General features: G+C 38.5%; 1 protein-coding gene and 1 long non-coding RNA gene across 12 annotated transcripts in view; one reads left to right on the top strand and one right to left on the bottom strand.

Moving 5' to 3' along the window:
* The window catches only part of LOC128839494 (uncharacterized), a 40,003-nt gene extending 16,771 nt beyond the window's left edge, over positions 1 to 23,232 (bottom strand). For all 5 annotated transcript variants that reach the window (XR_008445455.1, XR_008445456.1, XR_008445458.1 and 2 more), the window contains exon 1: positions 19,229 to 23,232. This is a non-coding gene — a long non-coding RNA (uncharacterized LOC128839494). The remainder of the gene's footprint in view (positions 1 to 19,228) is intronic.
* The window catches only part of PAM (peptidylglycine alpha-amidating monooxygenase), a 233,852-nt gene extending 207,220 nt beyond the window's left edge, over positions 1 to 26,632 (top strand). For 2 of the 7 annotated variants that reach the window (XM_054032536.1, XM_054032533.1), the window contains 10 exons: positions 4,969 to 5,085; positions 5,712 to 5,784; positions 6,340 to 6,547; positions 7,267 to 7,467; positions 9,481 to 9,599; positions 15,116 to 15,215; positions 17,148 to 17,201; positions 23,243 to 23,443; positions 25,191 to 25,247; positions 25,785 to 26,632. In XM_054032536.1, the coding sequence (XP_053888511.1) occupies positions 4,969 to 5,085; positions 5,712 to 5,784; positions 6,340 to 6,547; positions 7,267 to 7,467; positions 9,481 to 9,599; positions 15,116 to 15,215; positions 17,148 to 17,201; positions 23,243 to 23,443; positions 25,191 to 25,247; positions 25,785 to 25,966 (1,312 nt within the window). In that variant the 3' untranslated portion in view covers positions 25,967 to 26,632. Of the gene's footprint in view, positions 1 to 4,968; positions 5,086 to 5,711; positions 5,785 to 6,339; positions 6,548 to 7,266; positions 7,468 to 9,480; positions 9,600 to 15,115; positions 15,216 to 17,147; positions 17,202 to 18,161; positions 18,269 to 23,239; positions 23,444 to 25,190; positions 25,248 to 25,784 lie in introns of those variants that run through there. The other 5 variants (XM_054032535.1, XM_054032532.1, XM_054032538.1 and 2 more) reach the window with 3 other exon arrangements.
* Positions 26,633 to 26,934: the final 302 nt, after the last annotated feature.

Below are 26,934 nucleotides of genomic sequence, written 5' to 3'. Positions count from 1 at the left end.
TGAAAGACTAATTTGTTATGAAAAGTAGTTTTATTCAGACTTCTAAGGAGGTTTCACTGATAATTAAGGTTAAGATTTTGTCACCGTTATTTTTAGTAAAAGTCATGGACAGGCCGGGGGCAATAAACAAAAATTCACAAAAGCCTGCGACCTGTCCGTGATTTTACTAAGAACTGGGGGGGAGGAACTGAAGTCCAAGCTCTGCCACCCAGTTAGGGGGGCTCCAGCCTCAGCCGCATCTGTAGTGGCTGAAACTTCCAGCCTCAGCTGTGGGGGGCTGACAGCCTCCGATGTAGCCACAAGGGCTGATGTCTTCATTGCAGTAATGGGGGCTGAAGAAGAAGTCATGGAGGTTAGTTAAAGGCCTAGTCTTCACTTACCGGCTGGTCCGGCGGCACGCCATCGATGTTCTGGGATCGATTTATCGCGTCTGGTTAAGACGCGATAAATCGATCCCGGATCGATCCCGGAAGTGCTCACAGTCAGCGCCGGTACTCCAGCTCGCCGAGAGGAGTACGCGGCATCGACGGGGGGAGACTTCCTGCCGCGTCTGGACCGCGGTAAGTTCGGACTAAGGTACTTCGAATTCAGCTACGTTATTAACGTAGCTGAATTTGCGTACCTTAGTCCGATTTGGGGACTTAGTGGGGACCAGGCCATAGTCAGGGAATCCATGACCTCCGTGACTAAATCATATCCGTACTGATAATGAAGAAGTAAATGGTGTTTGTGTATATGGCTGCTCTGTCTTGTTTCAGAAAATATATTAATATATTTTGTTGTTTGAAGGGATATGTAACTATCTCTTTTTTGTATTTATATATTAAAATTGTATGGATAAATTCTAAAACATTCAGGAAGAAGAAAGAAACACAGCATCTCTACTAAACATGGCTTACTGTATCTTATGAGTAACCTGTTCTACATATACATAAACATGACACTTAGGAGTATGTTTGTTTCAACCTTTGTGGTGAAATTTAGTTTTATCATAATTAGTAGTCGCTCTAAAAGGTTGTACTTTTTGATAGATTATTTTACAGCCTTCTTTGGTTGAGAAAGCTGTCTCTTATCCCTGTAATGAAAACAGTACATTTGATTATAGCTTTTAGCCAATAGACTACTATGATGGATAAGATATAAATCTTTTAAGTCTCTCGTGCAGTATATCAAAGTGATCTTTCTATCTGAAGTTTATATAAACATGGACTATGTGATTTGAAAGGGTGACGCATACATAGATTGTGTTATTCAGGCTTCAACTGAGAGCTTGTATTGAAGTGATTCTTTTCATCTCCCTTCCCACACATGCACATAAATGCTGTTTTTTGTGTCATTGAAGAAAAAGTTGAATCAAAAACATTTCAAAATAATTGGCAGTTATTGTTACTGTGTGACTCCTATCATCATTTGTCACTTCTGAAATTTGTGTTCTGAGAGTTTGGCAATTGTGATATATACACTCCGAGTCCAGAACACACAACTGGAAACTGAGCCTACCAATGATGATCATGAGTGTCTGGTATATGTATGGACCGGTTTTAAAATTCCCATTCAGCTTTTGAAGACATGTTTCTGTCAGAAAATAATTTCTGCCCCGTGTAGCGTATTCATTATATTGGATGCTGCCCATTCGAAGTGTGGTCAGCCTTAACAATGGAGATGGAAGAGGGAACTGGGAAGGAAACATGCAGTTAGATGTGCCTGGTGGAGGAAACATGGAGAAGAAACAAAGCAGGAAAACACACACAATTCAATATCAGTCTTAACTAAGTTAATGTTTATGATTGGCTGCCAATATGCAAAGCCATTAATTGAATATAATAACCTTCATCAAATCATAAATTTGATGAATTCCTGGCCTTGGGGTTCAATCCATGTTCACTGATCGAGTGCTTCACCAGCATACTATATAGAAAGAAGCAAACACAAATTTGCAGTGCTTTAGCACTGCACAAATGGTTTCAATGTATTATTAATATGTGCTATAAAAAGTAGGCTCCTCAGACAGCAAAATGCAGTTGAGTGAAAGGTCTGTATGGCTTATAATGCAAACTCAGTCTGCTTTAGAACACTAAACTAGGCAGTTTAATATTGTTGTACAATGCTAACCCCTATAATCCAGGGTTAGTTTATAAATTGCTCTGTTCCTTCAGTGAATCTGAGGTGATTTTACATTTTTTCTTAATGAATCAAATACCCTGTCTGTGCAATCACTACAAAACAGCTTTTTCTGTTTTATAAAGCATGTGCTATTCAAAGTGAAAAGATTAGAACTGTTTAGTCTGTTATGTAACTGATCAAGTGAGTGTCTACAGTTTTATGATGAAAAAGGCAGTCTGGTTCTGTGATTTATAAAATATGTAATACAGGATTTAAATCAGATTTTTCAACTGTAAGTCTGCTGTGGTCTGAATGCCTCTCAAAGCTGCATTCCTAATTAGCAAAGGCTAGAAATATGAAGTTAAAATGCTGTGCCAAGTGTTACAACTAATCAGAGAGTGACATCTGGAGCTATGCTTTCTAGGGCAGTGGAAATCAGGTGTTCTGCAAAGGTGGCTTGTCTGCTTTCTGATGGAGTAGATGCCTGATTCATCATAGTATTAGGGCTTGTCTGTATGAACATTAGTTTGTAGCAAGCTGAGATGTAATGCTATCCTACACTAATTATCTGTGTGGACTCTGTTACCATCATTAAAAGTTTCCTAGGCGCTTTGAACTATTCCTGTTTCAAAGAAGGGGTAGATCAAAATGCACTACAGAACTTGTAATGCATGGCAGCAGGATCTACCCAGGTATTCAGTGCACAACAGACTACTGTGGGAGTAGCTGTACACGCCAGTTTACCACAAACTAAGTGTTTGTAGAGACAAGCCCTTTGCGCTTCCCAATAGTGGATATTTTTAATCAGCATTATCAGCAACATCGCTAGCAAAGGAGGTGGGGTTGTAATTATGGAAATACGTGAAGGGTGGAATTAGAGCCACCAGCATAACATGGAGGACTCCAGATGTCCTCTGATCCTAGATCAGCATGCTTGCCAGCAAAATCAGTCTATTGAGAGTAAACAAAGAGTTTACTAGCATGATATTAAATATCATGCCTCATGGGTTTGATTTTAGTCCTAGTATTAGTCAGCATGATCCATATTTCTGTTTCCTCCCTTCCTCCCCCCCAATAATTTAAACAGAAGAAAGTCAAACCTCGGTGGTTCCATGATCACATAATATATTAGGCCTGAGCTTTTTTTAGGGACAGCAAAGTCCATTTGTCAGATGCAGGAGCTAACAACAGGCTCCATAGCTTTAACAAATGGATTAGGCAGGAAATAGCTACCAGGCAGTGTGGATGGGGGTATAGGCTCAGGCAGATGTACCCTGAGTTATTGGTTGTATGGTGGGAGTCCTGAATATTGCATTGGACCCGGTTAAATCCCTGGTGAGAGAGAATAGGAGACAGGACACATAATGCCCCTCCCAGTGTTAAATAAAGTTGCAGCCTGCTGCTTAAATCCATCCCATGTATCTGTCATTCATTTGCCTGTGTCTTGATCAATGACTGAATAGTAATTACCCTGCATCCATACACAGGGTTTTAGCTCCTAAGTTTAGAATGAAAGAAAAGAGGAATGTTCTAGAAACTGCCATCCTGTGCATCATTGTTCATAAGAAAAGGAAGGGATTTATTGGTACCTTTCAGAAAATAAAACCGAGATGATATAACAAGTAGTGTCAGGTCATAGCATGATGTACATTTTAATATAACCCTAAAGATTTTCTAATTGTGGTCTGTGCATAAACTTAATAAACAAATCAACCAACTAATCAATGGATGTGAGACAGATCTGAGTAGTCTATCACTTTCCCAAATAGAAAACTGTGGACAGATAACTTCCCCATAACATTAAATATTTATACTGCTCATGCTGTAATGTATAGAGTATTAATAGTTTTATTCACAGCCATGTCTGAAGCTTTGTAAAGTACCTTCCTTTTTACCAAAATGTATTGATCACAATTGGATTGAACTCAGTAGGGACTAAGAAACTGCTTTAAAAAAAAAAAGTAGTAGTAATTCAAGTATGTTCAAACATTTTAGTCAAAAATTAAATTATATTTTTTACACCTAATTAGATTAAAATTTTGATTCAAAGAATTCCACTTATATACACATACCATTAGTGCTTAGCTTCCTTGAATGCGAAGCACTTATTGAAATCAATTTATGGACAGAGATACATACACTAATACTTCCTTCTTGGTTAAGCATGTGGAAATTTGACCTTGTGGCTCATACTATGCCTTCTGTGAATATAAGAAATCTTAGCTCCCTAAATTTTGGGTTAAAAGTTGAGATGGCAGAACTAAATCTTGCTTGTTCTTGAATTTACTTGCTGTACACTTATAGTTGTTTTGGGGGTGCAGTTGTAGGAAAGGGGACATGTACATAGTATGACATGCTTTTCTACCAAACATTTTCTGCAAAGTAGAAAAAGAAAGTAGAAAGTAGGTGTTATTGTAATAAACACCGGCGAGAATATTAAAGTGCATAGGAAATTTACATAAATTAACATAGTTTAACAATTCAGGTTTAAGACTTTCTTGGCAACTATCTTCATGAGTACTCCAAGAGGCATGAAACAACAAAAATTCTCTTTGTCATTACAAAAAAAAAAAAGTGAAGTTGAAATTCACTTTTTTAACAATGATTGAAAATACAGGATTGTCTTTGTTGTATCTGCTCATGTTGATTACACACATTCACTGTCACTGGGCATGACATCCGTGAGAAGAGCTGCCATCCAAAAGGCTTCAGTGGTAATACAGAAGTATAAGAAGATACACAAAAACCTACAAAATTTAGGTGTTTTCCCTTATTAGTCTACAAAGTTCTGCTATAAGTCATGTATCTTTCTTGTGAACTGAAACTTCTAACATATTCACTTTGTATTTCAATATATCTTTATAGCTCATTTGACAGTAGCTTTGTTTATCAACAAAGAGGACTTGGACCAATTGAACAGAACACAATTCTTGTAATAGACCCAAGTAATGCAGAAGTTCTTGATTCCACAGGCAAAAATCTGTAAGTTGTATTTACTTTTATTAATAAAACTTTTATATTTTGGTATACTACATTTCATCCTGAAGAATTTAATCCATATATTTGTTTATTCTGAGACTTATGTCACATTTCATCTCTTTCACATCTGGGTTCATTTATAACAAAATTAAAAAATCAACCAGTATTGCCAACAGCGGACAACGAATGAAAACCAACTTTGCCATTGCCTCCCTCCACTCCCTAACAATCAATACTCTTCATCTACTGACCCAAATTAACAAAAATTTGTATGGAGAAAACATGTCTGGCACAGCATCGTAAAGGCTGCCCTTGTTGGCAAAAGAGATTGAATGTGAGGACCAGCGCTAAGGGCCCTTTACCAAGAAAGTCCAGCTGCCCATGACTTCAACCTTGTATGCTGACAACAAGAGCATTCCAGCTGTCTGCAGCAATGGGGCATAGAAGTATCTTAGGATCTTAGATAGTAGTAGTGGCACAGGGCTTTGTAGACGATGAGCAAAATCTTGAATTGCTCTTGGGAAAAAATTAGATATTAACATAGATAATAGACTGGTCATGGATTATAACAGTATCTGCCACATCACTTTCTTTTTTTAAACGCAGTTCTTTTAAATTTATGTTTGCAGATTTTATTTACCACATGGCTTGAGTATAGATAAAGATGGTAACTACTGGGTCACTGATGTAGCTCTCCATCAGGTATGTGTAATGCTTTTCTAGAAGTACTGTTTGTGATCTCATTACTTTTATTTTGTTAAAGGCTTGATAAAATTATTACGTTGTGGCTGTTAAGATATACACTAAAGGCTTGTCCATATGGGGAAATTCACTGGAGTAGCTGTAGCGGAATAAATTATTCCAGAATAATGTCTTGTATGGAAACTCTGTTGTGGAATAAAAGTGACTTAATTCTAAAATAATTACTTTGCTATAGCAGAATAACTTATGCTGGTTAATTTACCTATATAGACAAACATTCAGTGCTCAGCTACCTCATTGGCTGAAATTGCTGATGATTTATATTTTATGTAGATTTTTTCCAGAATCAACACCATTACGTTCTTGATGATGGATTTATTCATTGGAGCGATATGTATATAAAAAGCCTAATAAAATAAATTTGCATGTAAAAATGTTCTTTCTATAGAGCAGATTTATATACTTTCCCTAAACAATCACGATTATACTGGACTAGCTATCATGCATCTTTTTCTATAACTTGAAATCTCTTATGTTTTCCATTGACTACAAAAGGTGTTCAAATTGGGAGTACATGATAAAGAACCTTTATTGATCCTGGGAAGGTCTTTGCAACCAGGCAGTGACAAAAATCACTTCTGTCAACCAACCGATGTGGCCGTGGATCCAGTCACAGGCAACATTTATGTGTCTGATGGCTACTGTAACAGCCGAATTGTTGTGTTCTCTCCAAACGGAATGTTCATCATGCAGTGGGGGGAAGGTACTGATTAAAGCTCTTGATGTTTAACTAGCTACTGAGACTGCTGTGGTCATGAACTATTACATGTAGCCTATGTAAGATTGTTTGCTGTGATTATTTAGTACTTATTTCTGTTACAGTAATGCTCACAGGCACTGATTGGATATCAGGGCCTTCTTATCTTTTGAATACCATCATACATAGTTCTATACACTGATATGTAGATTTTTTTTAAACACACTTTCTTTTAAAAAGCAGAAAGAAAAGACTGTGTGTACACTTCCAGAACAACTATGCACATGAATTTACTTGATTATCAATAAAATGCCCCTATTTTCTTAAACATATTTTTTAAAATATTGCTTGAATAAGAACTTAAAATTCTGAGGTGTGGTAACTTCTAGTTAAGCTTTGACATAGTCCTTTCAATTCTTGTAAATAATTAAATTCCTGTTTAACTCAAGAAATTATATATTAAACTTTTTTCTTTGCCAAGCATTTATGGTGAAGTTAGTAACTTCAGTACAAACATATATGCCTGATTTTTTCCCCTTCATTTATAGTGGTTTAAATTGAAAGTAACTCCATTTACTTTTAGTGTTAAAATTTTGGTGAAAACGAGAATGAGAATCACGTGTATTCTTTTTCCCACAGTTGTATTGCAAAATTTAGAATAACACTATTTCTAGACAAAGATGATTATTTCAGATTGTGAATGTATTGGATATTTTCTTTTGCAGAGTCTTCAGTAGGCGAAGCCAAACCTGGCCAGTTCCGAATCCCTCACAGCTTAACACTGGTACCTGAGTTTGGTCAGCTGTGTGTAGCAGACAGGGAAAATGGACGAATTCAGTGTTTTAGGTCAGAAACAGGAGAATTCACAAGAGAAATCAAACACAAATTGTTTGGAAGAGAATTATTTGCAGTTTCATATATTCCAGGTAATGGCTTTTTTCATGTTTTTCACATTTAATATATGCTTAATCACTTCGATATCACAACACACAATATTATTTCATTGAGAGACTATCACATATCTTAGGCCAAAAATGTGTTCTGTTTCAAAATTATCATGTAGATTTTTGCAACTGTGTAATTTTGGAAAAAAGCTACCTTTCCATTCCTGAGAAATTATGAAGAAATTAGCCTCCTTAAATGTAATGCCAACAAATAGACAATATTGATTGCACTTTTTACCTTTGTGGTTGCACAGTCAAATAACAAGCTCCATTAGAGAAACAGCAAAAAATATTTCCAAACAGCAGGAAAAGAAATTGTCAAATTTCTTAGAGAACAATAATAAAAATCAGAGAATAAAAAACTATTTCATTATGATGTTGCTGTTTTTAAATACCAAAACTTAAAAAAAAAAAACACCTTAGTAGCCAAATGTGTATGTTTATGTTGGGAGCAAAGTAAAAAGTTAGATCCAGAGTTCAGGGATGTTTGGATTGTGACAGCATTTGTATCTCATTTATATCTCTTCTTCAGCTACTATTTAAAAAAAAAAACAAAAAAAAAAACTCCAGTTTGATGTCTTATGTACCGCCTACATTCTGAGGCTTGGAAACTCAAAGTAAACAGTAGACATTAGTACTTTCTAAGGTTTTTGAACAGTTCCATATTCTATATCAGGTTTGAAATCTGTATTCATCACTTTATTTGTGCTGTAATTATGGGCATGTGTTGCTTCTTTTGCCTGAGGAAAGAGAGGTTTTTCTGGGAATGAAAGGAGAGAAATGGGAGGGTTAAAGAAGATGACCATGATTAGAGCAAAATAACCAGAGAAGGAAGTAGAAAAGAGAAAACAGGAAGAAAAATAAAAAGGTGGGGAAAACAGGAGAAAGAATAAACCAAAAGGGGGAGAGAATCCACCATGCTTAAAACAGCACTTTTTGTCATTCATTAACAGGAAGTACTGCTTCCTGAAGAGCCAGTACAGAGATTTGGAAGTGTAAAAGCTCTAGAAAAGTGCTGAAGCAACCAACCTGATCATATGTGTGTTTTTGTTTGTCTTGGACACAACTGGAAGCAAGGATGCCAAGTGGCATGGTGGCTTGAGAGGATCTTTTGTGCTCTCACATGAGCACACAGGAACCAATCTACCATCACAGCACCCTTCGAAGTAGCCAATTAGCCATTATGGTAGACGGACACCCCATCTCTCACCATTCTCACACACATACACCCTGACTCTGAACAGGGTGCCAGCTGGTGTCTTTTACTCTGACAGTCCAGACCAAACCAGCCCATTGCTGGGACAAAAGTTGCTGAGGGAGAGGTCTAGGTTGGATAATAGGAAAAACTATTTCACTAGAAGGGTGGTGAAGCACTGGAATGGGTTACCTCGGGAAGTGGTGGAATCTCCATCTTTAGAGGTTTTTAAGGCCCAGCTTGACAAAGCCCTGGCTGGGATGATTTAGTTGGGGTTGGTCCTGCTTTGAGCAGGGGGTTGGACTAGATGACCTCCTGAGACCTTTTCCAACCCTAATCTTCTATGATTCTATGAAAATAGGGTGTTTTGTTTTGTTTGTTTTAAATTAAGCTTAAAAGGCAAAAAAGGGTAAAGAAGGAGGATTTGATTCTTTTGACCCTTAAATGCTTACAGATGACATCTTTTCAGGGAAGAGCTCCAGCTCATTTCTGCTAGATTTCAAACTTCCAGGGAATTGGTATGCTTCTTTTTTATTTCTTTTTCCCTTCCTCTATTCATTCTGAATCTGGTGATGTGCAGGTAACTACCTAGCAGGACTTTCCTGTTCCATTCTATTGGTTTACACAGCTTCCAACCTTCCCTAATTCAATTTAAATAAATGTTTCATTGTGTCTGGAGCTCTTGTTCTTCTATAGTTGCTTCTGATTCTGTCTCTTTGGGCAACTTTTTCATCTATGCTATTTTTAAATAGAAGAAAATAATCTGTAGGTCACTAATGAATGAGTGTTTGTTGTTGCAGGTGGTCTGCTCTTTGCAGTTAATGGAATGCCGTATCCTGGAGACATAGAACCAGTGCAAGGATTTATGATGAATTTTTCCACTGGAGAAATAATGGACACTTTCATTCCCGTTAGAAAGGTACTGTATTTCACAGTGTTCTTGATGGACTTAGCACATGGGTACACTGATGTCTAACTCCCTCACACTTCATACAAGCTTTTAAGTTTAGCAGGATGATTCCAGGGTCTGAGGTTGCTGTATTATATTGTACTGTATTGTAATTTTTCTTCATATACTCTAAGGCATCCTTTGCACACTGTTGATCAGGTGAAACCCCAGAACAATACAAGTTTCAATACAGCAGCTATCCAAGGTTCGGTAGATACTATGCACTTGACATTTTAAATTGCCATGTGGATATTGCCAGTCAGAGCCGAGAATGGGTGACTTAACCAAACTGAGCTGTGCCTTTCAAGTTAGTTTAAGGAAAGTGTAGAGATTCAGAGTCTTTCTTATTTTTTATACAGTAATAATATACTAATATAAACAGTAATAGTACTTCTGTCTGGGGATATAAATTTATGTAATGTGACTACATGCCTTCCTTGCAGAAGACCAGTGTAGAACTAATGGGATACCGAACTTTCACTCAAGTAATATTGTAATTTAAATTTATTTTTAAATATACTAAAGGTTCTCATAGCCTGTCATAAATCAAAGAAGGGGGGTGGCAGAAGTTGCCAGTATTGTGTGTATCATACCCTATTTGTTGCAATCCTATTTTAAGCTGTGCCAAATGTTGTCTTTCTCAGTATTCATAAATTGCTGTGCGCATATACACAATTCTATAAATAAAAATAAACTGGCTTGAAACCAATATTCATGGTTTTACACAAACCTGTTTAGAAACATGCCATACAGTAATTTATGCTTTTTAATTTTTGTGTTACTAGTGTTTCCAGGCAGAGAAAGACCTTATAAAACTGTGGAGATGTTTTTATTTTTTGAGAGGGAGTGGATGTTGATAATCAGGACAAAGTTTGCAGCTGACTTCCTTAATTATATTGGCAAACTTTTCATGCACACTTAAAGGGGATTGCTGAAAATTTGATTCTTGAGCTTGCCTAGTAAACCATTTGTACAACTTTCAGAAATAACCTGTAGTGAAAATGATGTAATTCTTTTTCCCAGGAATATCTTCAGAGATGTAGATGAATGAAAGCTATTTAAGCTCAAAGTCAATATTTCTTCATACAAGAACGTTTTTCAGGTTCTTACAAATAAAAGCAAGTGAAGCACTCATCTGCATCCTTTCCCCTAGGAAGGGACAGATAACCTAAAAGAGTTTGGTGTGGGGGAGGGAGATCTTATATTTATTAGTGATTTGACAAGATAACTGCATCTACGCTTGTAGTGAATATTTATGTCATTCCTTCTGCATCATTCTCCACCCCATTCAGGAGATTGAGGATAATTGTCCCATATCAGTGGATGGTCCAGTATATTTAGTGTGACTTTTTTCTCTGTGTATAGCAGATCATTGTTGGGATTCTCAGGTTAAGGATATATTGATCAGTTCTAAGGAAATAGATCACTTTCAGATCCCAACAGGACTAGTTCACCCTTTAATTCAGGCCTCCAGTGTACTCACTTGGAACAGAAAAGGCTTGATATGACAGTTGTTTCCTTGCTGGTGAACAGGAAGCTGATCCTAAATAGGGTTCCTAAGACTGACCTCTTCGGAAGTATAAGAATTCCCAAATTAGTCTGAAAGACAATGAATTAAAGCTGAGGAGTGAGAGAGAAGATGTGCTTATATTGATGGGAATATTTGTCCAATGAGGGATCAATTGATTTCTGTGTCTTGAACAATGTGAAAGATATCTGGAAAAGGCATGTAAGACAGGAACAAAATTTGCTTCTCTAAAGATATCTCTAAAGGAGTCTCGCTCCTGCGCCAATAGCTCCTCAGTGCAAGACTCATGAAACTGTCTTAGCTCTGAGGAGGATTGACTCTTGAGGGCAGTGTTAGTAGGGGGTAGAGCACATAGAATATCAGGGTTGGAAGAGACCTCAGGAGATCATCTAGTCCAACCCCCTGCTCAAAGCAGGACCAACCCCAACTAAATCATCCCAGCCAGGGCTTTGTCAAGCCAGGCCTTAAAAACCTCTAAGGATGGAGATTCCACCACCTCCCTACGTAACCCATTCCAGTACTTCACCACCCTTCTAGTGAAATAGTTTTTCCTAATATCCAACCTAGACATCCCCCACTGCAACTTGAGACTATTGCTCCTTGGACTGTCATCCGCCACCACTGAGAACAGCCTAGCTCCATCCTCTTTGGAACCCCCCTTCAGGTAGTTGAAGGCTGCTATCAAATCCCCCCTCACTCTTCTTTTCTGCAGATTAAATAAGCCCAGTTTCCGTAGCCTCTCCTCATAAGTCATGTGCCCCAGCCCCCTAATCATTTTCATTGCCCTCAACTGGACTCTCTGCAATTTGTCCACATCCTTTCTATAGTAGGGGGCCCAAAACTGGACTCAGTACTCCAGATATGGCCTCACCAGTTCCGAATAGAGAGGAATCATCACTTCCCTCGATCTGCTAGCAATGCTCCTACTAAGGCAGACCAATATGCCATTAGCCTTCTTGGCAACAAGGGCACACTGTTGACTCATATCCAGCTTCTTGTCCACTGTAATCCTCAGGTCATTTTCTTCAGAACTGCTACTTAGCCAGTCGGTCCCCAGCCTGTAGCAGTGGATGGGATTCTTCCATCCTCAGTGCAGGACTCGGCACTTGTCCTTGTTGAACCTCATCGGATTTCTCTTGGCCCAATCCTCCAATTTTTTCTAGTCACTCTGGACCCTATCTCTACCCTCCAGCATATCTACCTCCCCCCCAGCTTAGTGTCATCCGCGAACTTGCTGAGGGTGCAATCCATCCTATCAGTGAGATCATTAATGAAGATGTTGAACAAAACTGGCCCCAGAACTGACCCCTGAGGCATTCCATTTGATACTGGCTGCCAACTAGACATCGAGCCGTTGATCACTACCCATTGAGCCCGACAATCTAGCCAGCTTTCTATCCACCTTATAGTCCATTCATCCAATCCATACTTTTTAACTTGCTGGCAAGAATACTGTGGGAGACCGTATCAAAAGCTTTGCTAAAGTCAGCTATCAGGCTTGCTGCTGAAAATTCTGCAATAGTAGTTTCAACGGAAAAAAGAAATTATTTAATTTTCCATTTTCCGCTAAGTAAACGAGTTTTAAATTGCACAACACATAAGTACTGCCTTAGAATTTACTCAGCACACAGCAGCTTATTGCTTCTCATGGAAGTCCCTCATTTAACTAGGTTACAGACACTAAGGATTGCGTTCCAGCCAAGAAACTAATTTGATGTGTAAAGCCAAACAGAAGAAGAGACTGATCTCTGCAGATTAAAGGCCAAATGTCCAATTTTATTATTTTTCCTTCCCGCTGTTTCAGCTTCTTCCCTCTCCTCCACCCTACCCGCCTCCCCCATTCTATTTAACTTGGAAGAGATTACCACTTGCAGAAAACACTACCTGTGGGTTTTATGAGAATCAGTTTGTGCTTGAAGCTACGAGATGGACTTGAATTAACACTGTTATGTACCTTGATATTGACCCTGCTTTGTCTTGCACAGTATGTTAGCTGACACAAAACTATTTATTAATAATTTGCTCTAGTAAATTATGCAACTTCATGAAGCTAAGAGTTAAAATTTTTGCCACCATGCTAACATTAGAGTTGCCAGGCATCCAGTCTTCGGCTGTAATGCCCAGTTGGAAACGGACCTTGGCAGCTCCAGTTGGCACTGTCAACTGGGCCTTTAAAAGTCTGGCTGGCTCCACAGCTCCCATTGGCTGGGAACCCACACCCTGCCCCAACCCCCAGCCCTGAGTCCTCTCCTTCACCCCAAACCCCTCATCCCCGGCCCCACCCCAGAGCCCACACCCCTAGCTGGAGACTAGACCCCTTCCCACACTCTGAATCCCTCTGCCCGAGCCTCCTCGTGCACCCCAAACTCCTCATCCCCGGCCCCATCCCAGACCCGCATCTCCCTCCCACATCCAACCCCCTGCCCCAGCCCGGTGAAAGTGAGTGAGGGTGGGGGAGAGTGAGCAGCAGATGGAGGGGGATGGAGCGAGTGGGGGTGGGCCTCGGAGAAGAGGTGGGGCAAGGGCAAGGCCACAGGGCATGGGGCGGGGAGGGGTCTTCAGTTTTGTGTGATTAGAAAGCTGGCAACCCTAGTTAACATAGGAGCCCTTCATCCATCTATTCCAAGAGTTAAATATGCAGTTGTTTGCAACAGTTGATAATATATTAGTATGTAAAATATTCAGAAATAATTGTTTATTTCAAATATTCAGACATAATTAGCTAAGCCTGATGACCTAGTGGATATCACTATGCATTATCATGTAGGAGACAAGATCAGCCTCATGATTCTTATTCCCAAATACATGGGAAACATTCTCATTCTTCACTCCCATATCTCAATCCTTGAAAGATTGCATGGGGGGGTGGGGGAGATAGGGAGGCAGTGAAGGGGTTTGGCATTTTCCATGCTGCTGAGAATGTGCAGTAATTGGGACAGTTGCTGACTTGAAAAATATATGGAGACCTTATGGAAAAGAAGGCAAACTAATATTGTTGGCTTACAGCTGTTGGGCCCAATTCTTAGTTTACTAATTTTATTCTGCTTTGGAAGTAATGAACCACTTGGTATGCACCTTGCTAGAATTATTAGAGGGTAAGTGACTCTGTATCAATACTTACAGTTGTGATAGTGATGAAGTATATTATCTTATGTCCAAAAACCTATGTTAAAGTATCATCAAGGTTGTAAAGTCAAGCACTCAAAAGTTAGGAAATGCCAGTTGCCTATACAAATACACCTCTACCCCGATATAACATGACCCAATATAACACGAATTCGGATATAATGCGGTAAAGCAGCGCTCGGGGGGGGGGAGGGGGGAGCTGCGCGCTCCGTCAGTTCAAAGCAAGTTCAATATAACGTGGTTTCACCTATAACGCGGTAAGATTTTTTGGCTCCCGAGGACAGCGTTATATCGCAGTAGAAGTGTATGTGGAGGTTTATACATAAAAAGCTTCTACTTTAGTGCATATATATGTCCATAAAATATATGTGCACTCTATTTATGTGATGGCTATACATATTTGCCATTTTTCCTTCCCTTTGTCCATCTACTATATTTGTAAACAAATTAGCTTTTAATTTAATTGTGTAGCACAGTAATATCCACATTCAGTTCTTTAAATGTTTAATCAAAATATTGACAAAAATGGACTGTGCAAAAAATGTGTAAATCACTAGGTTTGAATTGTCTGTACAATGTACGCCATGTTAAGTTCTCTATAAATCATGACAATAACTACTGCCCCTGGAGGAAGTGAACACCTGATGGAGATGTAATTCCTGTCTCTTTTCTCCTTTTAAGGCGTGGCACCAGCATCAGCTATAGCTCCCATTGTATGAGAGCTAAATTTGGCTCTGTATCTCAAATTTTTGATTAAACAGGCCTTTTGCATTTGTGATCTAATTCATTGTGTAGTCATTCAGAAGTTATTTGTGGCTGTTTATCTTGACAGAACTTTGAGATGCCACATGACGTTGTTGTTTCAGAAGACAAAACGGTGTACGTTGGAGATGTTCATGCCAAAACAGTATGGAAGTTCACTTCCACAGAAAGTATGTTGCTTCTTTTTTGACTTGAACTTTAAAAGACACTTCCCTGAAACCATGTTCTCAGTGACTGACATCCCCTGTCCATTGTCTGTCCCCTGATTAATTAAGAATTGGATTCATTGCTTTAGCTAAACAGTTGAATTTTCTTTTTCCATGTTCACGTTCACATTTCACTGCTTAAAATAAGCATGTTTAACAAAAAACTGACTGCTCTTTTTACCATTCATTTGTAACATTAATTCCTGGTCTATATCAAATATGAATCCTGGGCAGATTAACTAATTTGTCAGAGAGCTTCATACGACATTGTATATTCCAGTGAGTATTTTTCTTGTTGCATCATTTGTATGTATTTAAAGAAATGATTAAGATTAATTTTTTCCAGTTCTTTAATGTATCATTTATTGACAATGCCCTCTGTTTACTTAGAGGTTGTTATATTTCCATTAACTGGGAATACTTCCCAACTTACTATACTCAGTTTGACTTCAGGGGTATGAGGTGAGTATGATCTGAGTAAGACATTGAATTTAGCAGAATTAAAAAATGGATTATGCATTTTCTAGGAATAACAATATAATCCACCATTACATTAGATAGGATGAAAATTTATAAAATGTAGAAAGCCACCCACTAATTGTCTGCCATTAAAAATATACTTTCCATCTGATCTGGTTATTCCCCATAGTTGTTACATTTCATGCACCTTGCTCTGAAACATGGGGTACTAGCCACTGTTAGTAACAATACACTGGACTAGATGGACCACTGGACTGGATATGTCTCTTCCTATGAAGAATAACTCCAAACAGGAAGGACCTTCAAACTTTCATTCACAGCCAGATGGGAACAGCTAAGGTTTATAAAAACACACAACTAACAAGTTCAGTCAACACGGCTAAGAGGTTTGAGGAGAGGGACTTTGTTTATATTTTAGAAGTATAGAATTATAATAACTACAAGTGATATCCATCTAGTAGATGGGATTTGCATCTAATTTATGGTAACATTGTTAAACTGGTCCTGTCCAAGACCACATGTTAGCATAGTATCAGACACTGATTCCCCTCCTCCTCTTTCCCCTAAGTAGTGTTAAGAAATTGGAACTAGTGAAATCTTTCAGAATGTGCCTTTTCAGATAGGATGACACTTCTACTGTTTAATGATTTATCTTTGTTATGTAAAACCTTTTCATCCACGAAGGTCTCAAAATGCTTTATAACCCGTATTGCAAACTGCATGTATAGAATTACTTCATCCACTGATTAAATACAGCCCCTTCTGAGGTAGAATGTGGTGGCTGTTTCATATTGTATAGCAGCTGCCACACAGTTTTGGGCAGGAAGTGAAGAATAATGTCCCCTGGAATTTCAGAAGTAACTTTGGGTGGGCAGAATGGAATTGCTATGCTAGAATTTGGCCAAGGCACTAGAGTTAATACCCCAACTCTTGTGCAAAGTGCTATAGGATTTTTAATAATAAGTGAACCTTGGATTATTTATTTCACCTGAAAGACTCCTCCTCCAGTATCACAATGCCCCAAATGCCTTACTGGGGTATTGATTCAATGAAGCCTCTAATGGCAAAGTACTACCTACTATATCCCCAGCACCTTCCTCCAGGGTTTAGGTTTTTCCCCTGGTAATGTCCCATTTATTACTAATTAAATCCAACCATGTTAATCATATGAGATGTGATGAGCTCTTATGTGCCCACAAAACCACTCTGTGGCATAGGAGTTGGACACTATTGAAAACTGCCTTTGTGAATCACGCTCATGCTTTCATAGGATTCTGATGATACTGATAGTTATTTGACGCTCTTTGGTGAAGTTCAGACACAATGCGATATTTGCTAAAGGATAGTACATTTGGTAAAAATGTCAAGAGTCTTTCTAAAATGTCAGTTGGCCTGAAGAGCAATTTTGTGTTACAGAAATGGAGCATCGATCAGTTAAAAAGGCTGGTATCGAGGTGCAGGAAATAAAAGGTTAGTCAGATTCCTTATGGGAATGGGCATACCATAGTTGTATTGGAGAGCGTTTCTGTGCTTTGTAAATATTCTTTCCAGAAAATATCAGGGAGGGAATGCTAACTAGTCTGAAAGTAGTTAAATTTTTTGCTGTCATTTTCTATAGTTCAGAGTTACAATGAGCCGGCATGGGAAGGGACATAGGGTAGCATGTTGCACTGCCGGTAGACCCAATATTATGGTGGAATCAAACACTTGAACCTCACTGGTGAAAAGCGTGTCATAGAACTTTACCCAGTGGACTGTCCTATATGACCCTCCATTATCCACAAAATAGCATCTGCATCAGCTCTACTAGATGCAGAAGTAGTTATGGTATGTAGTTATCTCAATTATCCAGAAAAAAATAGTAACATATTTGAAATAACTGTTGATTCCATTTTCTTTTTGTTTAGAGTCTGTACAGCACATTGACAGTGCTGGTTACATTTTTAAGGATGGTATAAAGCATTTTCTTTTGCTCGGATTTGTTCCTCCAGATTTACTTTTTTTCCCCTTTTTTCAGAATAGCAGGGTGAAAATGAATTCAAAGAGAGAAAAGAATCAAAAGAATGTAGGGACTTAAAATAGGCAGGTAAAGAAACATATACAGCACAAGGTTGACAGGGTAAGATAATGATTTAAGGTAGATGAAGAGGAATTATTTTAAAATTATAATAGTCTATTGCACAAGTCTCTTATACAGAAGAAGTGGTAATTTCCCCTTTAAAAAAAAATGGTGTGTGGTTATTGGGGGATCTTAATGGACTGTAGTTATACTATTTTTTACTGATTTTTCTTTGGCAGAATTCAGAGCACCAGACTTTAGATATAAAAGGAAATATGCAAACAGCATCAAAATCAACAAATGTAAACATATTAGTACAAAGTAGACTGCCCTTAAGACACAATAATACTAGCATCCTCCTCTCTCATCAGACAGTCTCACCCAAAGAGCTCAGCAGAAAAACATGCAAGGAAGTGCAACAAATCCAGGCTCTGGCAGATGAGGGTGAAAAGCCCATAGCAGCACTGGTAAAAGGTACTCTGCTAGCTGCCACCTCTCATTTAATCAGGAATATCTAGATTAGAATATTTCAGTAGTATCACATAGATTCAGAGAGAGTCTTTCAAGTAACCACTTGCTATTCAACTTCAGGGTACATTAGGTTAAAGCCAATAGTTTTTAGCTTCCCCCTTGAAGCTAATAGGCAACAAAGGTTACTCCTGGGGGAATTCTGTGCCAAAAACTTAAAAATTCTGCACACAATATTTTAAAATTCTGCATATTATGTTTGTCAAAATAACACAATATAATCACGCCAGTTTCAATTATTTTGGTAATTTATTTCAAAATACCTGTCAACAAGTATGTCTGTAACAATACAGACAAAAAAAAAAAGATTTAGGAATTTTATTTTGACAAATAGATTCCTTACTAGACATATTAATACAGAACTTTGTGTAATTCATTTAAACTACACTACATAAACATATTTCCTGCACCCCTCAGAAGCAGTACAAAGGCTTGGGGGAGAGAGAGGGAAGGAGCCTGGGAGTGAATCTGGAGGGTGCTTGTGTGTGGATGGGAGAAGTATGGAACAGGTTTTTTGTGGGGGGTAGGAAGGGATTGTAGGGAGTTGGGTAGCCTCCCCCATGCAGGCCCTGGCTGACCCCTAGCCTCTCCCATTTCAGTCAGGCACATCTGCCCCCATCTGCGTGTGTCCCTGCACCTTCCTACCCCATGTCCCAATGTGTGTCTGCAGCCCCCCTCTCCATGTTACCTGAGGTTTTCTGAACCCAGAGCTCTTGGTAATGTTACTCTTTGCAAGGTGGTGGCAGGAAATAAATCAGTGGGGGACACGGCACCTCTGGCCAATAGATAGTTGATGCAAGCAGGCAAACAAAGGTGCTTTCACTCAAAGCTTCTACTTTATTTAGTCTTGAGTACTTACACATGTCCGCAGCAGGTTAGTACCCCAAATTAACCCCCGTTTAATATTTACCCAAGATCTTGAATGGATATCTGTAGACTTCCAGTGGCCAGCTTTCCATCTGCAAGGGAACTTGAGAGGTGTCCCAAAATATCCCAAGTATTCAAATGTCCATTGAGCTCAGATCTCTTCCTCTTTTTATACCCAATTTGTTAGTATTACATAGCTTGTTAAGTGTGGAGTTTTCCAGCCTGTTGGGCAGGGAATTTTCCATCAGTTAACCAGCTGTATTTCACATAGCAATAGTTAACTATTGCCAGATTTTTCATTTTGCACAACTGCATGCTTCAGCAAAAACTCAAGTCAGGAGGGCACTGGGTCATGTTTACTCCTCATCACTCACTTCCCCCACCCATCCTGGTCTGTTAGTTGTGCTAAAGATTCAGCAACTGCCTTTCTAGCTGCTTTCAGCAATGAGCATAACAATTGGTATGTCAGCTGTGGGCAGTGGTCTAGGCATGTTACTGACTTTGTGCTACCAAAAATCTCCCCCTCCTACACCCATGAATCCCTGCACCCCTCCCCCTACCCCCTGTCCCCATGGGGCCCTTCAGCCCTCCCCCTCCTATTCAGCCCCTGGCTCAATGCTGTCACCCTATTAGCTCCTGAGCTCATGCCCCAGTCTGTCCTCCCCCACTAGCCCTTCTGTACCCCATATCAGCAGCCCCATGTGCTCCATTCTGTCTGGTGCCTCCTCACCTGTCCCTGCTCTGAGGAATGCAGCCTCTCCACCGGCTGGCTGACCTCTCTTCTGGCACCACAGCAGCCCCTGGTGGGTGAAAGGTGTAAGTGCAGCACCTCTTCAGCAGAATCTGTATTCTGCTGAGAAAATAAAATATGCCAGGGACATAAATTCTGCACGTACATAGTGGCACAGAATTCCCCCAGGAGTAAAATGTATAGATATAATATGCTTTCTGTGTGATGTCCTGCTTAATGTGGATTGATGTGGTATGCACTAGCTACAACTTACAGATGGTAGAGTGTTCTTATTACAGTAGTCTAATCTCAAAATGAGACAAAAATATGGAAAACTGGTTCAATCAGAAAGGTTGTACTAGGGAAAAATGCCTTTAGCCATAGCTGCTAGCTGAGCAACCAAAGGTCTACAAAAGCCACCACAGTCACTCTCTGTCATGCAACATAAATGGGCAGACTCACTACATAACAAAACTTGAAGAGAGCATTTCACAAAACACACAATATAATTTTGCACATATGCATATATATGTTCATATAACATATAGCAGGCTTTTAAATTTATCTAATATAATATCAGAAAAGGTTTTTGATGCATCTGTTTTTTTTTTAAGTTTAAAACGATATAAAATAAATTAGAGGCCATGATATCAGTATGAAGTTAAATGTTTTTACTAATTTAAAATGTTTCACAAAAATATGCCATAAAAGTTCCTGCAAAATTTGTTTAAATTAATTTTTTTAAAGAATTTCATTAGAAACTCCTTTTCTAATCTTATGTGGCAACAAAATACAGTCCTAGAATCAGAGTAAAATTTTCAGATTCACCCAAGTGAGCAAAGAGCCTAAATCCTATTTCCTTTCATTAGTCACTAATTTGTAATCTGTTACCAATGAGCAGTCAAGTAATCAGTGAGATTTACATAAGCTAGATCAGTCTATCCATTGCTATAATGCTAAAGGGTACAGTATGGACCTTATTGGGAAGGAGAAGGCTGCTGTGTGACTTAACTGGGAATATACTTTCCAGGATGAATTGAAGTATTCAGAATACAAAGGAGGATTGAATTTATTGGTTGGGGTTAGGCAGGAATCCGTTCCAAACAGAATTTGTGGCTTCATTTTGCTTGAAGTTTCACCCTATGTTCCCAGGTCAAACACCTCCACCAATTTACCCTCCTTCTTGTTCTTCTGGCTTCTCCCCTGGTGTGTTCGTTTGATGCAGCCTGATGGCAGCACAATGCATTGGGAGTGGACTCCTCTCTCCATGCTCCTTGACCAAGATTGAGTCAAGGATGTAGGTTCCAGAAACTTTTTATCCTCCAACCCCTCCTCATAGAAGTTGTGGAGTACTCTTCTCCTGGGACACACCTAAACAGTAGTCTTAATAAAAAACAAGATTTATTAAAAATGGAGAAAATGGAATTTAAACAAAATAAATTATTTGTTTTAAAATATCTTGATTTACACTTCCTGGGAGCTAAACTAGAACTTAGTCCCCTCTCTGGTCACAGTGGCTGTCCCCAATACCAACTCTGCTGTGTCGAAGTGAGGGCAACATAAAGAATTTGCCGGAAGCTGAAAGGCAACATCTACTTAGGCATAAAATTGAACAGTCTGCAATGATTCTCATCTTCATTACAGAAGTGTGGTCCATTGAGAATAAGGACTTGTCTTCACTGCAGTTCTAGCTTGAGATATAACTGAAGTGTTGCCGCTAGCCTGACCCCTGTGCACACACAAATTTTAGCTCAAGTTAAATGATACTTTAAACCAGCAGTTCCCAAACTTTGAGTCATGATCCCAAGTAGGGTTGCGGCAATCCCAAGTGTTCAGAGGATGCCATTTTACAAAATGTAGCATGACCTCACACACACCAGTATGCGAGGTCACACTGTGTGGAGGACGGCATTTTGTAAAGCAAAATGGTGTCCTGCATGCTGCAGTTGACTTTGCACATAAAGTGCGTATGAGGTCATGCTGCAAGGACAACTCCATTTCAAAATGGCATCCTCCATGCTGTCTGGGGTCGCAGGAAGCCATACAGGGAAAATGTTGGGAACTGCTGCTTTAAACTCAAGCCAGCTGGCCTGTCAGGGGCTGTGGGTTGAAGTTTGTGTGCTGCTGATGCTCCAGCTAGTAAAGCAGTGGGGACTTGATTACTCAGTGAGCTGCTAACCCAATCACTGTGCAGCTCAACCATATTACAGTGTGACTGCTCTCACTCGACCTCATGAGGAGTTACTCAAGAGTAGGTAACTCTCACAAATGCCCCACTGACAAGCCATAAGAAGTTTCAAGTGGTTCATTTCATGCTGAGACCAGGTAATCATTGGCTGCCACATCTCCATATTAAAGATGAAGGGAACTCACAGCATTATAGAACTCTCTGGACTTTACTTGACTCCACAGACCACACTTTGGCTATCCTTGGTAGAAAATACTGAAATGTATATAGTTTTATAGGAGTTCATCCAAAACATTACCAGCTGTACAGATTTACTAGCACTACCACATATCAAACATCACAGCTGAAATTGAACCTTTTTGGGATCATATTATCCAGCTCCCTTCTCGGTATGGCACATGCTCCTCCTTGATAACTATAGTCTACCAATAGCATCAGCCTCCTTTTCCCATTCATCCTCCTCCCTGGTACTGTAGGAAAAAGGAAATGAACTGGTGGAATCATTTCACATGGCATAATTCTAACAAAACTAAAGTTGTGGATAAAATGCAACCACAACACAATTAAAGCCTATCTCGCAAAGTATGATCTGCTCTGTACAGACTAAACATTTTACACAAACATGCATACATGTCCCCTCTGGGTTAATTGTTTCAAGGACTGTAACAAATACATTCCCTTTTTATTCTTGATAATACAAAAATGTAGCTTGTTACTTGCAAAAGGGTCTATGCAGCTAACGTAGGGGGATATTTTACTGAGAAAGTAATGTCATGCCTTGCTTTGTTGTAACAATGGAATGCTTTAGGATTTTCCCATCATTCAAATGTTGGAATTCTTTAGGAGCAACTCTCCCTGACAATTGTTCCGTCTCCATCCTCCGAACTGCAAATATTAGCGAAATAGAGAGAGCATACTCTAATCTTCTCAGACTTTTAGAAAGTTATATCTCTACCCCCCTGCATGGCTCTTGAGATGACACCAGCAGTAGCTAAGAAATCCTGTTAGTGTCATTTTATAGTTTTAATGGTGCCTGTTATTAATTACTGAAAATTTCAGGTGCATTAGCATGTTCTTTTCAAGCATATTGCTTGAAATGTTAAAATACCGATGTCAGTTCTCTTCTTTTCTTAAAGAAGCAGAGACAGTTATAGAAGCCAAACTGGAAAACAAACCTGTTTCAACGGAGTCTCCAAAGAAGTGGGAAAAACATCATATGGTCGAACAGGCCAGTCCTGGAATTTCCTTTGTTCTTATTACAACTCTTCTAATTATTCCTATTGTTGTCCTGTTGGCAATTGCTGTATTTATTCGATGGAGGAAGACAAGGGTCTATGGAGGTAACCATGAATAATTCTTAAATTCCAGACAAGAGACTTCTATTATTCAAAGACATCATTGAACAGGCAGGGCCGAAATTATGAAGAGAGTCCCGTTGTCTGTATTTAATCTTGTGTACACTTACCATGGCAATGCATTCTAACCTGTGTTGGCATCCACAAACGACTGTATCTGCAAATACTTTTATTATTGTACCTTAATATACCACTTTTTCAGTATTTCCTTCTAAATCTTCCCTTTAGTTGCTATCAGGGTAAAACTGGTTCTGAAATCCCAGAAAGAGCCTTCTGATTATCAATTATTTTGATTTAGATAAATCCTTTATTTTAAAATTCAACGTATAATTTACTTAGAGATCCTTTTTACATTGGGAATGCTTCTTTCTTTAAAATAAGTGCAGCTTTTTTTTTAAAAATGACAGATAAAGATATAAACGATATTACAGAATTTCCCAGAAATAAACAAATTGCAAACATTAACAAAAAAATGTCTGAGGGGAACATAAATGGTAGTTCACTTCTATTTCGTACATTTTCTGAGTCATACATGCGTTTCCATTATGTATGTGCCCTCATCCCTTTGAAATCCAGCTGTGACCTTCTTAATGAGTAGTTATAGTGCTAAAAATGTGACGTTGTCCCCAGTTTATACTGTACTAACCTATTATAACACATTTTACTTTCTTTGAAACTGTCACATGAAGTAGCAATTAAATGTTCATTTCCTGGGTTATCTGTATGGCATAAAAAAAAATGGTAAAACATAGACAAAATAAAATATACATGAACTGTGCAAATAACATAGTTCCATCGCTATTACAGAACCAATGTAATTGAAATCCTCACACAGAATTCATAAAGTTTGAAGTGCAGTGATAATGGTGGAAGAAAGTCTTGCTTGCAAATGTTCAGCACTGAAAAGTAATACTGCATGAGTGATATTTTTTTTTAGTGTTAAATATGCAAACATTCCAGAGGGCTATATTATTATAGAAAGCAGATATGAATAAGACCTCTTAGATCTACCGATCCATCTCCCAGCATGCAGATTTGTTCCTTTCAGTGCATTTTGGAGTAATTGAATTTACAGTGGATGGGAACATTTTGATAAAACTGGACTTTGTTAAATATCTACAATATATTAATACTGGTAAAAACAAATTACTTAGTTCTGCAAATTCTTTACACTGATTGATGAGTATATACAAAGTAGTGTGTAGAAAAAACAACTTGGTTGTGGTTTTTTGTTTTCCTTTGGATTTGCAATGGGGGAATCACTATCATTTTCCAGTAGCTCAAGAAATTTGGAGATCATTGAAGTGTCTACCATGGATCTAGAGTGTAAACTGTACCACCTGCATGTCCAAATGAGAACAGAAGTATAGTACTGTTTGGCGTGTCTTACTACAACTTGCAGTGTGCTGAAATATAAATGTCCAGATAGTGTAAGCGATTAAGTTCTTCTTCTCCAACCATAGTCTTCACAATCACAAAAGCCAGCAGTTGAGAGAGTGGTTCTCAGATTTGACTGAGAATTTAATCATCTTTAATGGCTGGAATGACATATAGAAAATAAACAGTATGTCTTTTTTCCCCAACATGAGTTATAAATCTACCCTAACCATGAAATTGGACAATATCAATTTTTCTCTCAACTGCTGATCAGCCTGGTTCAGTATCAGAAAATGCACTCCGTTTCCGAATAGGCTCGTTGACGCTTATTTTGAAATATGCTTTATCTTTCCAGCTGATGCTGACCACAAACTTGAATCAAGTTCAGGAAGAATCTTGGGCAGACTTCAAGGTAAGTAAAATGCAAGATATCTTTGACCGTCAACTCAGATCTTATTCAAATAAGTCAACACATAAACATGTTTGAGAATAAATGCTGTATAATTAATACCTTGGTGCTGGGAGTGGGATTTTCCAAGGGCTGAGGTGGGGGAAGGCTCTCCTCCTCAGCTTTGTTTTTATTATAAATGTATATAATGCCTTCCTCCTACCACCTTTTATCTGTCTGCTCAAGATGATCTGCCATTCCTACCGAGAAGCCGATAGCTGTCATAGTGAGTTATCCCTGTTTCTTATAGTGAATGAAATGAAGTGCTGCCTCTGGGATTGCTAATTTTGTTCAGACTGTTAGGGCCACAAGAGATACTGTTCAGACAATTGTTCTAGCTGAATCCTAATGGAAGCTCTAAAAAAAAAAATGTTTTGCCACAACCTGTGTGCTTGGTGGAAAGTGCTTTTGGGAAAAGGATAAGGGTCATTAAAGTGGGTAATGGAGGAGTGGTAGGAATTTTTTTTCAAATTCAGTAATGGAAAGCTTACCTTTCTACAGGAAAAGGTAGTGGAGGCCTTAACCTTGGGAACTTCTTTGCAAGCCACAAAAGCTACAGTCGGAAAGGGTTCGACCGACTTAGTACTGAAGGGAGCGATCAAGAAAAAGATGAAGACGATGGTACAGACTCAGAAGAAGAGTATTCAGCTCCCCCACCCCCACCAGTATCTTCCTCATCCTGAAACCAGCCTTTGATTTCTTCTACATTGAACGATTCTACCAAGAACATCAGATTCCTTTTCCCTTTAGCACGTTTAAGATTTTGTGTATTTAATTGTAAACTGTACTAGTCTGCTTGGGGCTGTACACTGGGATTTTTTGGTTTTAGTTTGGTTTTAGTTTGGTTTGGGGTTTTTTTTTATGTGGAGGAGTGTGTGGAAGTTTCATATCAGTGCCGTTGTCTTTATGTAAACATCTTAATAAAGAAAACAATCCTCTTTTAATGGCAGTACTGATTTAAAGTAGTAGTATTTTCTCATTTCTGTTTTGGGACCTTTTCAGTATTTGTAAATAAGTCCCATTATCTGGTTTAGCACAATATTTTCCTCATAATATTTCAGTTGTCAGTTTCTTTCTTTTGTGCCTTTCCTGTTCAATGTCCTTAAACTATTGCAGTACAGAGGAAATACAGTGCCACAAGAAAACAAAGCTGCTAAATCTTCTTCTATTTTTTTAAAATCACTTACATAATATTGCATTGAGAGAGAGAGAAAAAAAAGTCTCTAATTCTTTTTTCTTCCTCCTTAGTTGGTGTGTTTCTGAGATGTCTTATTTTTAGATAGTATTACTGTTAAAATACTATTTTCAGAGGCTGAATGTAATTTGTGTAATAAAGTGTTCGCAGAGCATTTGCTGTCAGAGTGTACTTTGGAATTTTTGCATATTTGAAGGTTTTTTGTATACAACTTTTGTAACAATAACACAGTACACTTCATACAGTGAAAAACGTGCTATTTTGTACGAGTTGGAAGATATTTTGTTATGTAGCGGGTTTAAAGGGCAAAAATCCCAAGACTAATAACTTACATACATGTATAAAATCAAACTTAAACATTTAAAGAGGAATCTTGCCTGTATATTAAAACTGCAGGGTATTTATTTTAATAAAACATGATCAGCGCTAAGAGGAAACCTGTGTCTCAGATTGCAT

This window comes from Malaclemys terrapin, chromosome 6 (genome assembly GCF_027887155.1).
Source record: "Malaclemys terrapin pileata isolate rMalTer1 chromosome 6, rMalTer1.hap1, whole genome shotgun sequence".
Taxonomy (NCBI): Eukaryota; Metazoa; Chordata; order Testudines; family Emydidae; genus Malaclemys; species Malaclemys terrapin.
Note: the sequence above shows the minus strand (reverse complement) of the source record. Positions and strands in the feature narration are given on the sequence as shown.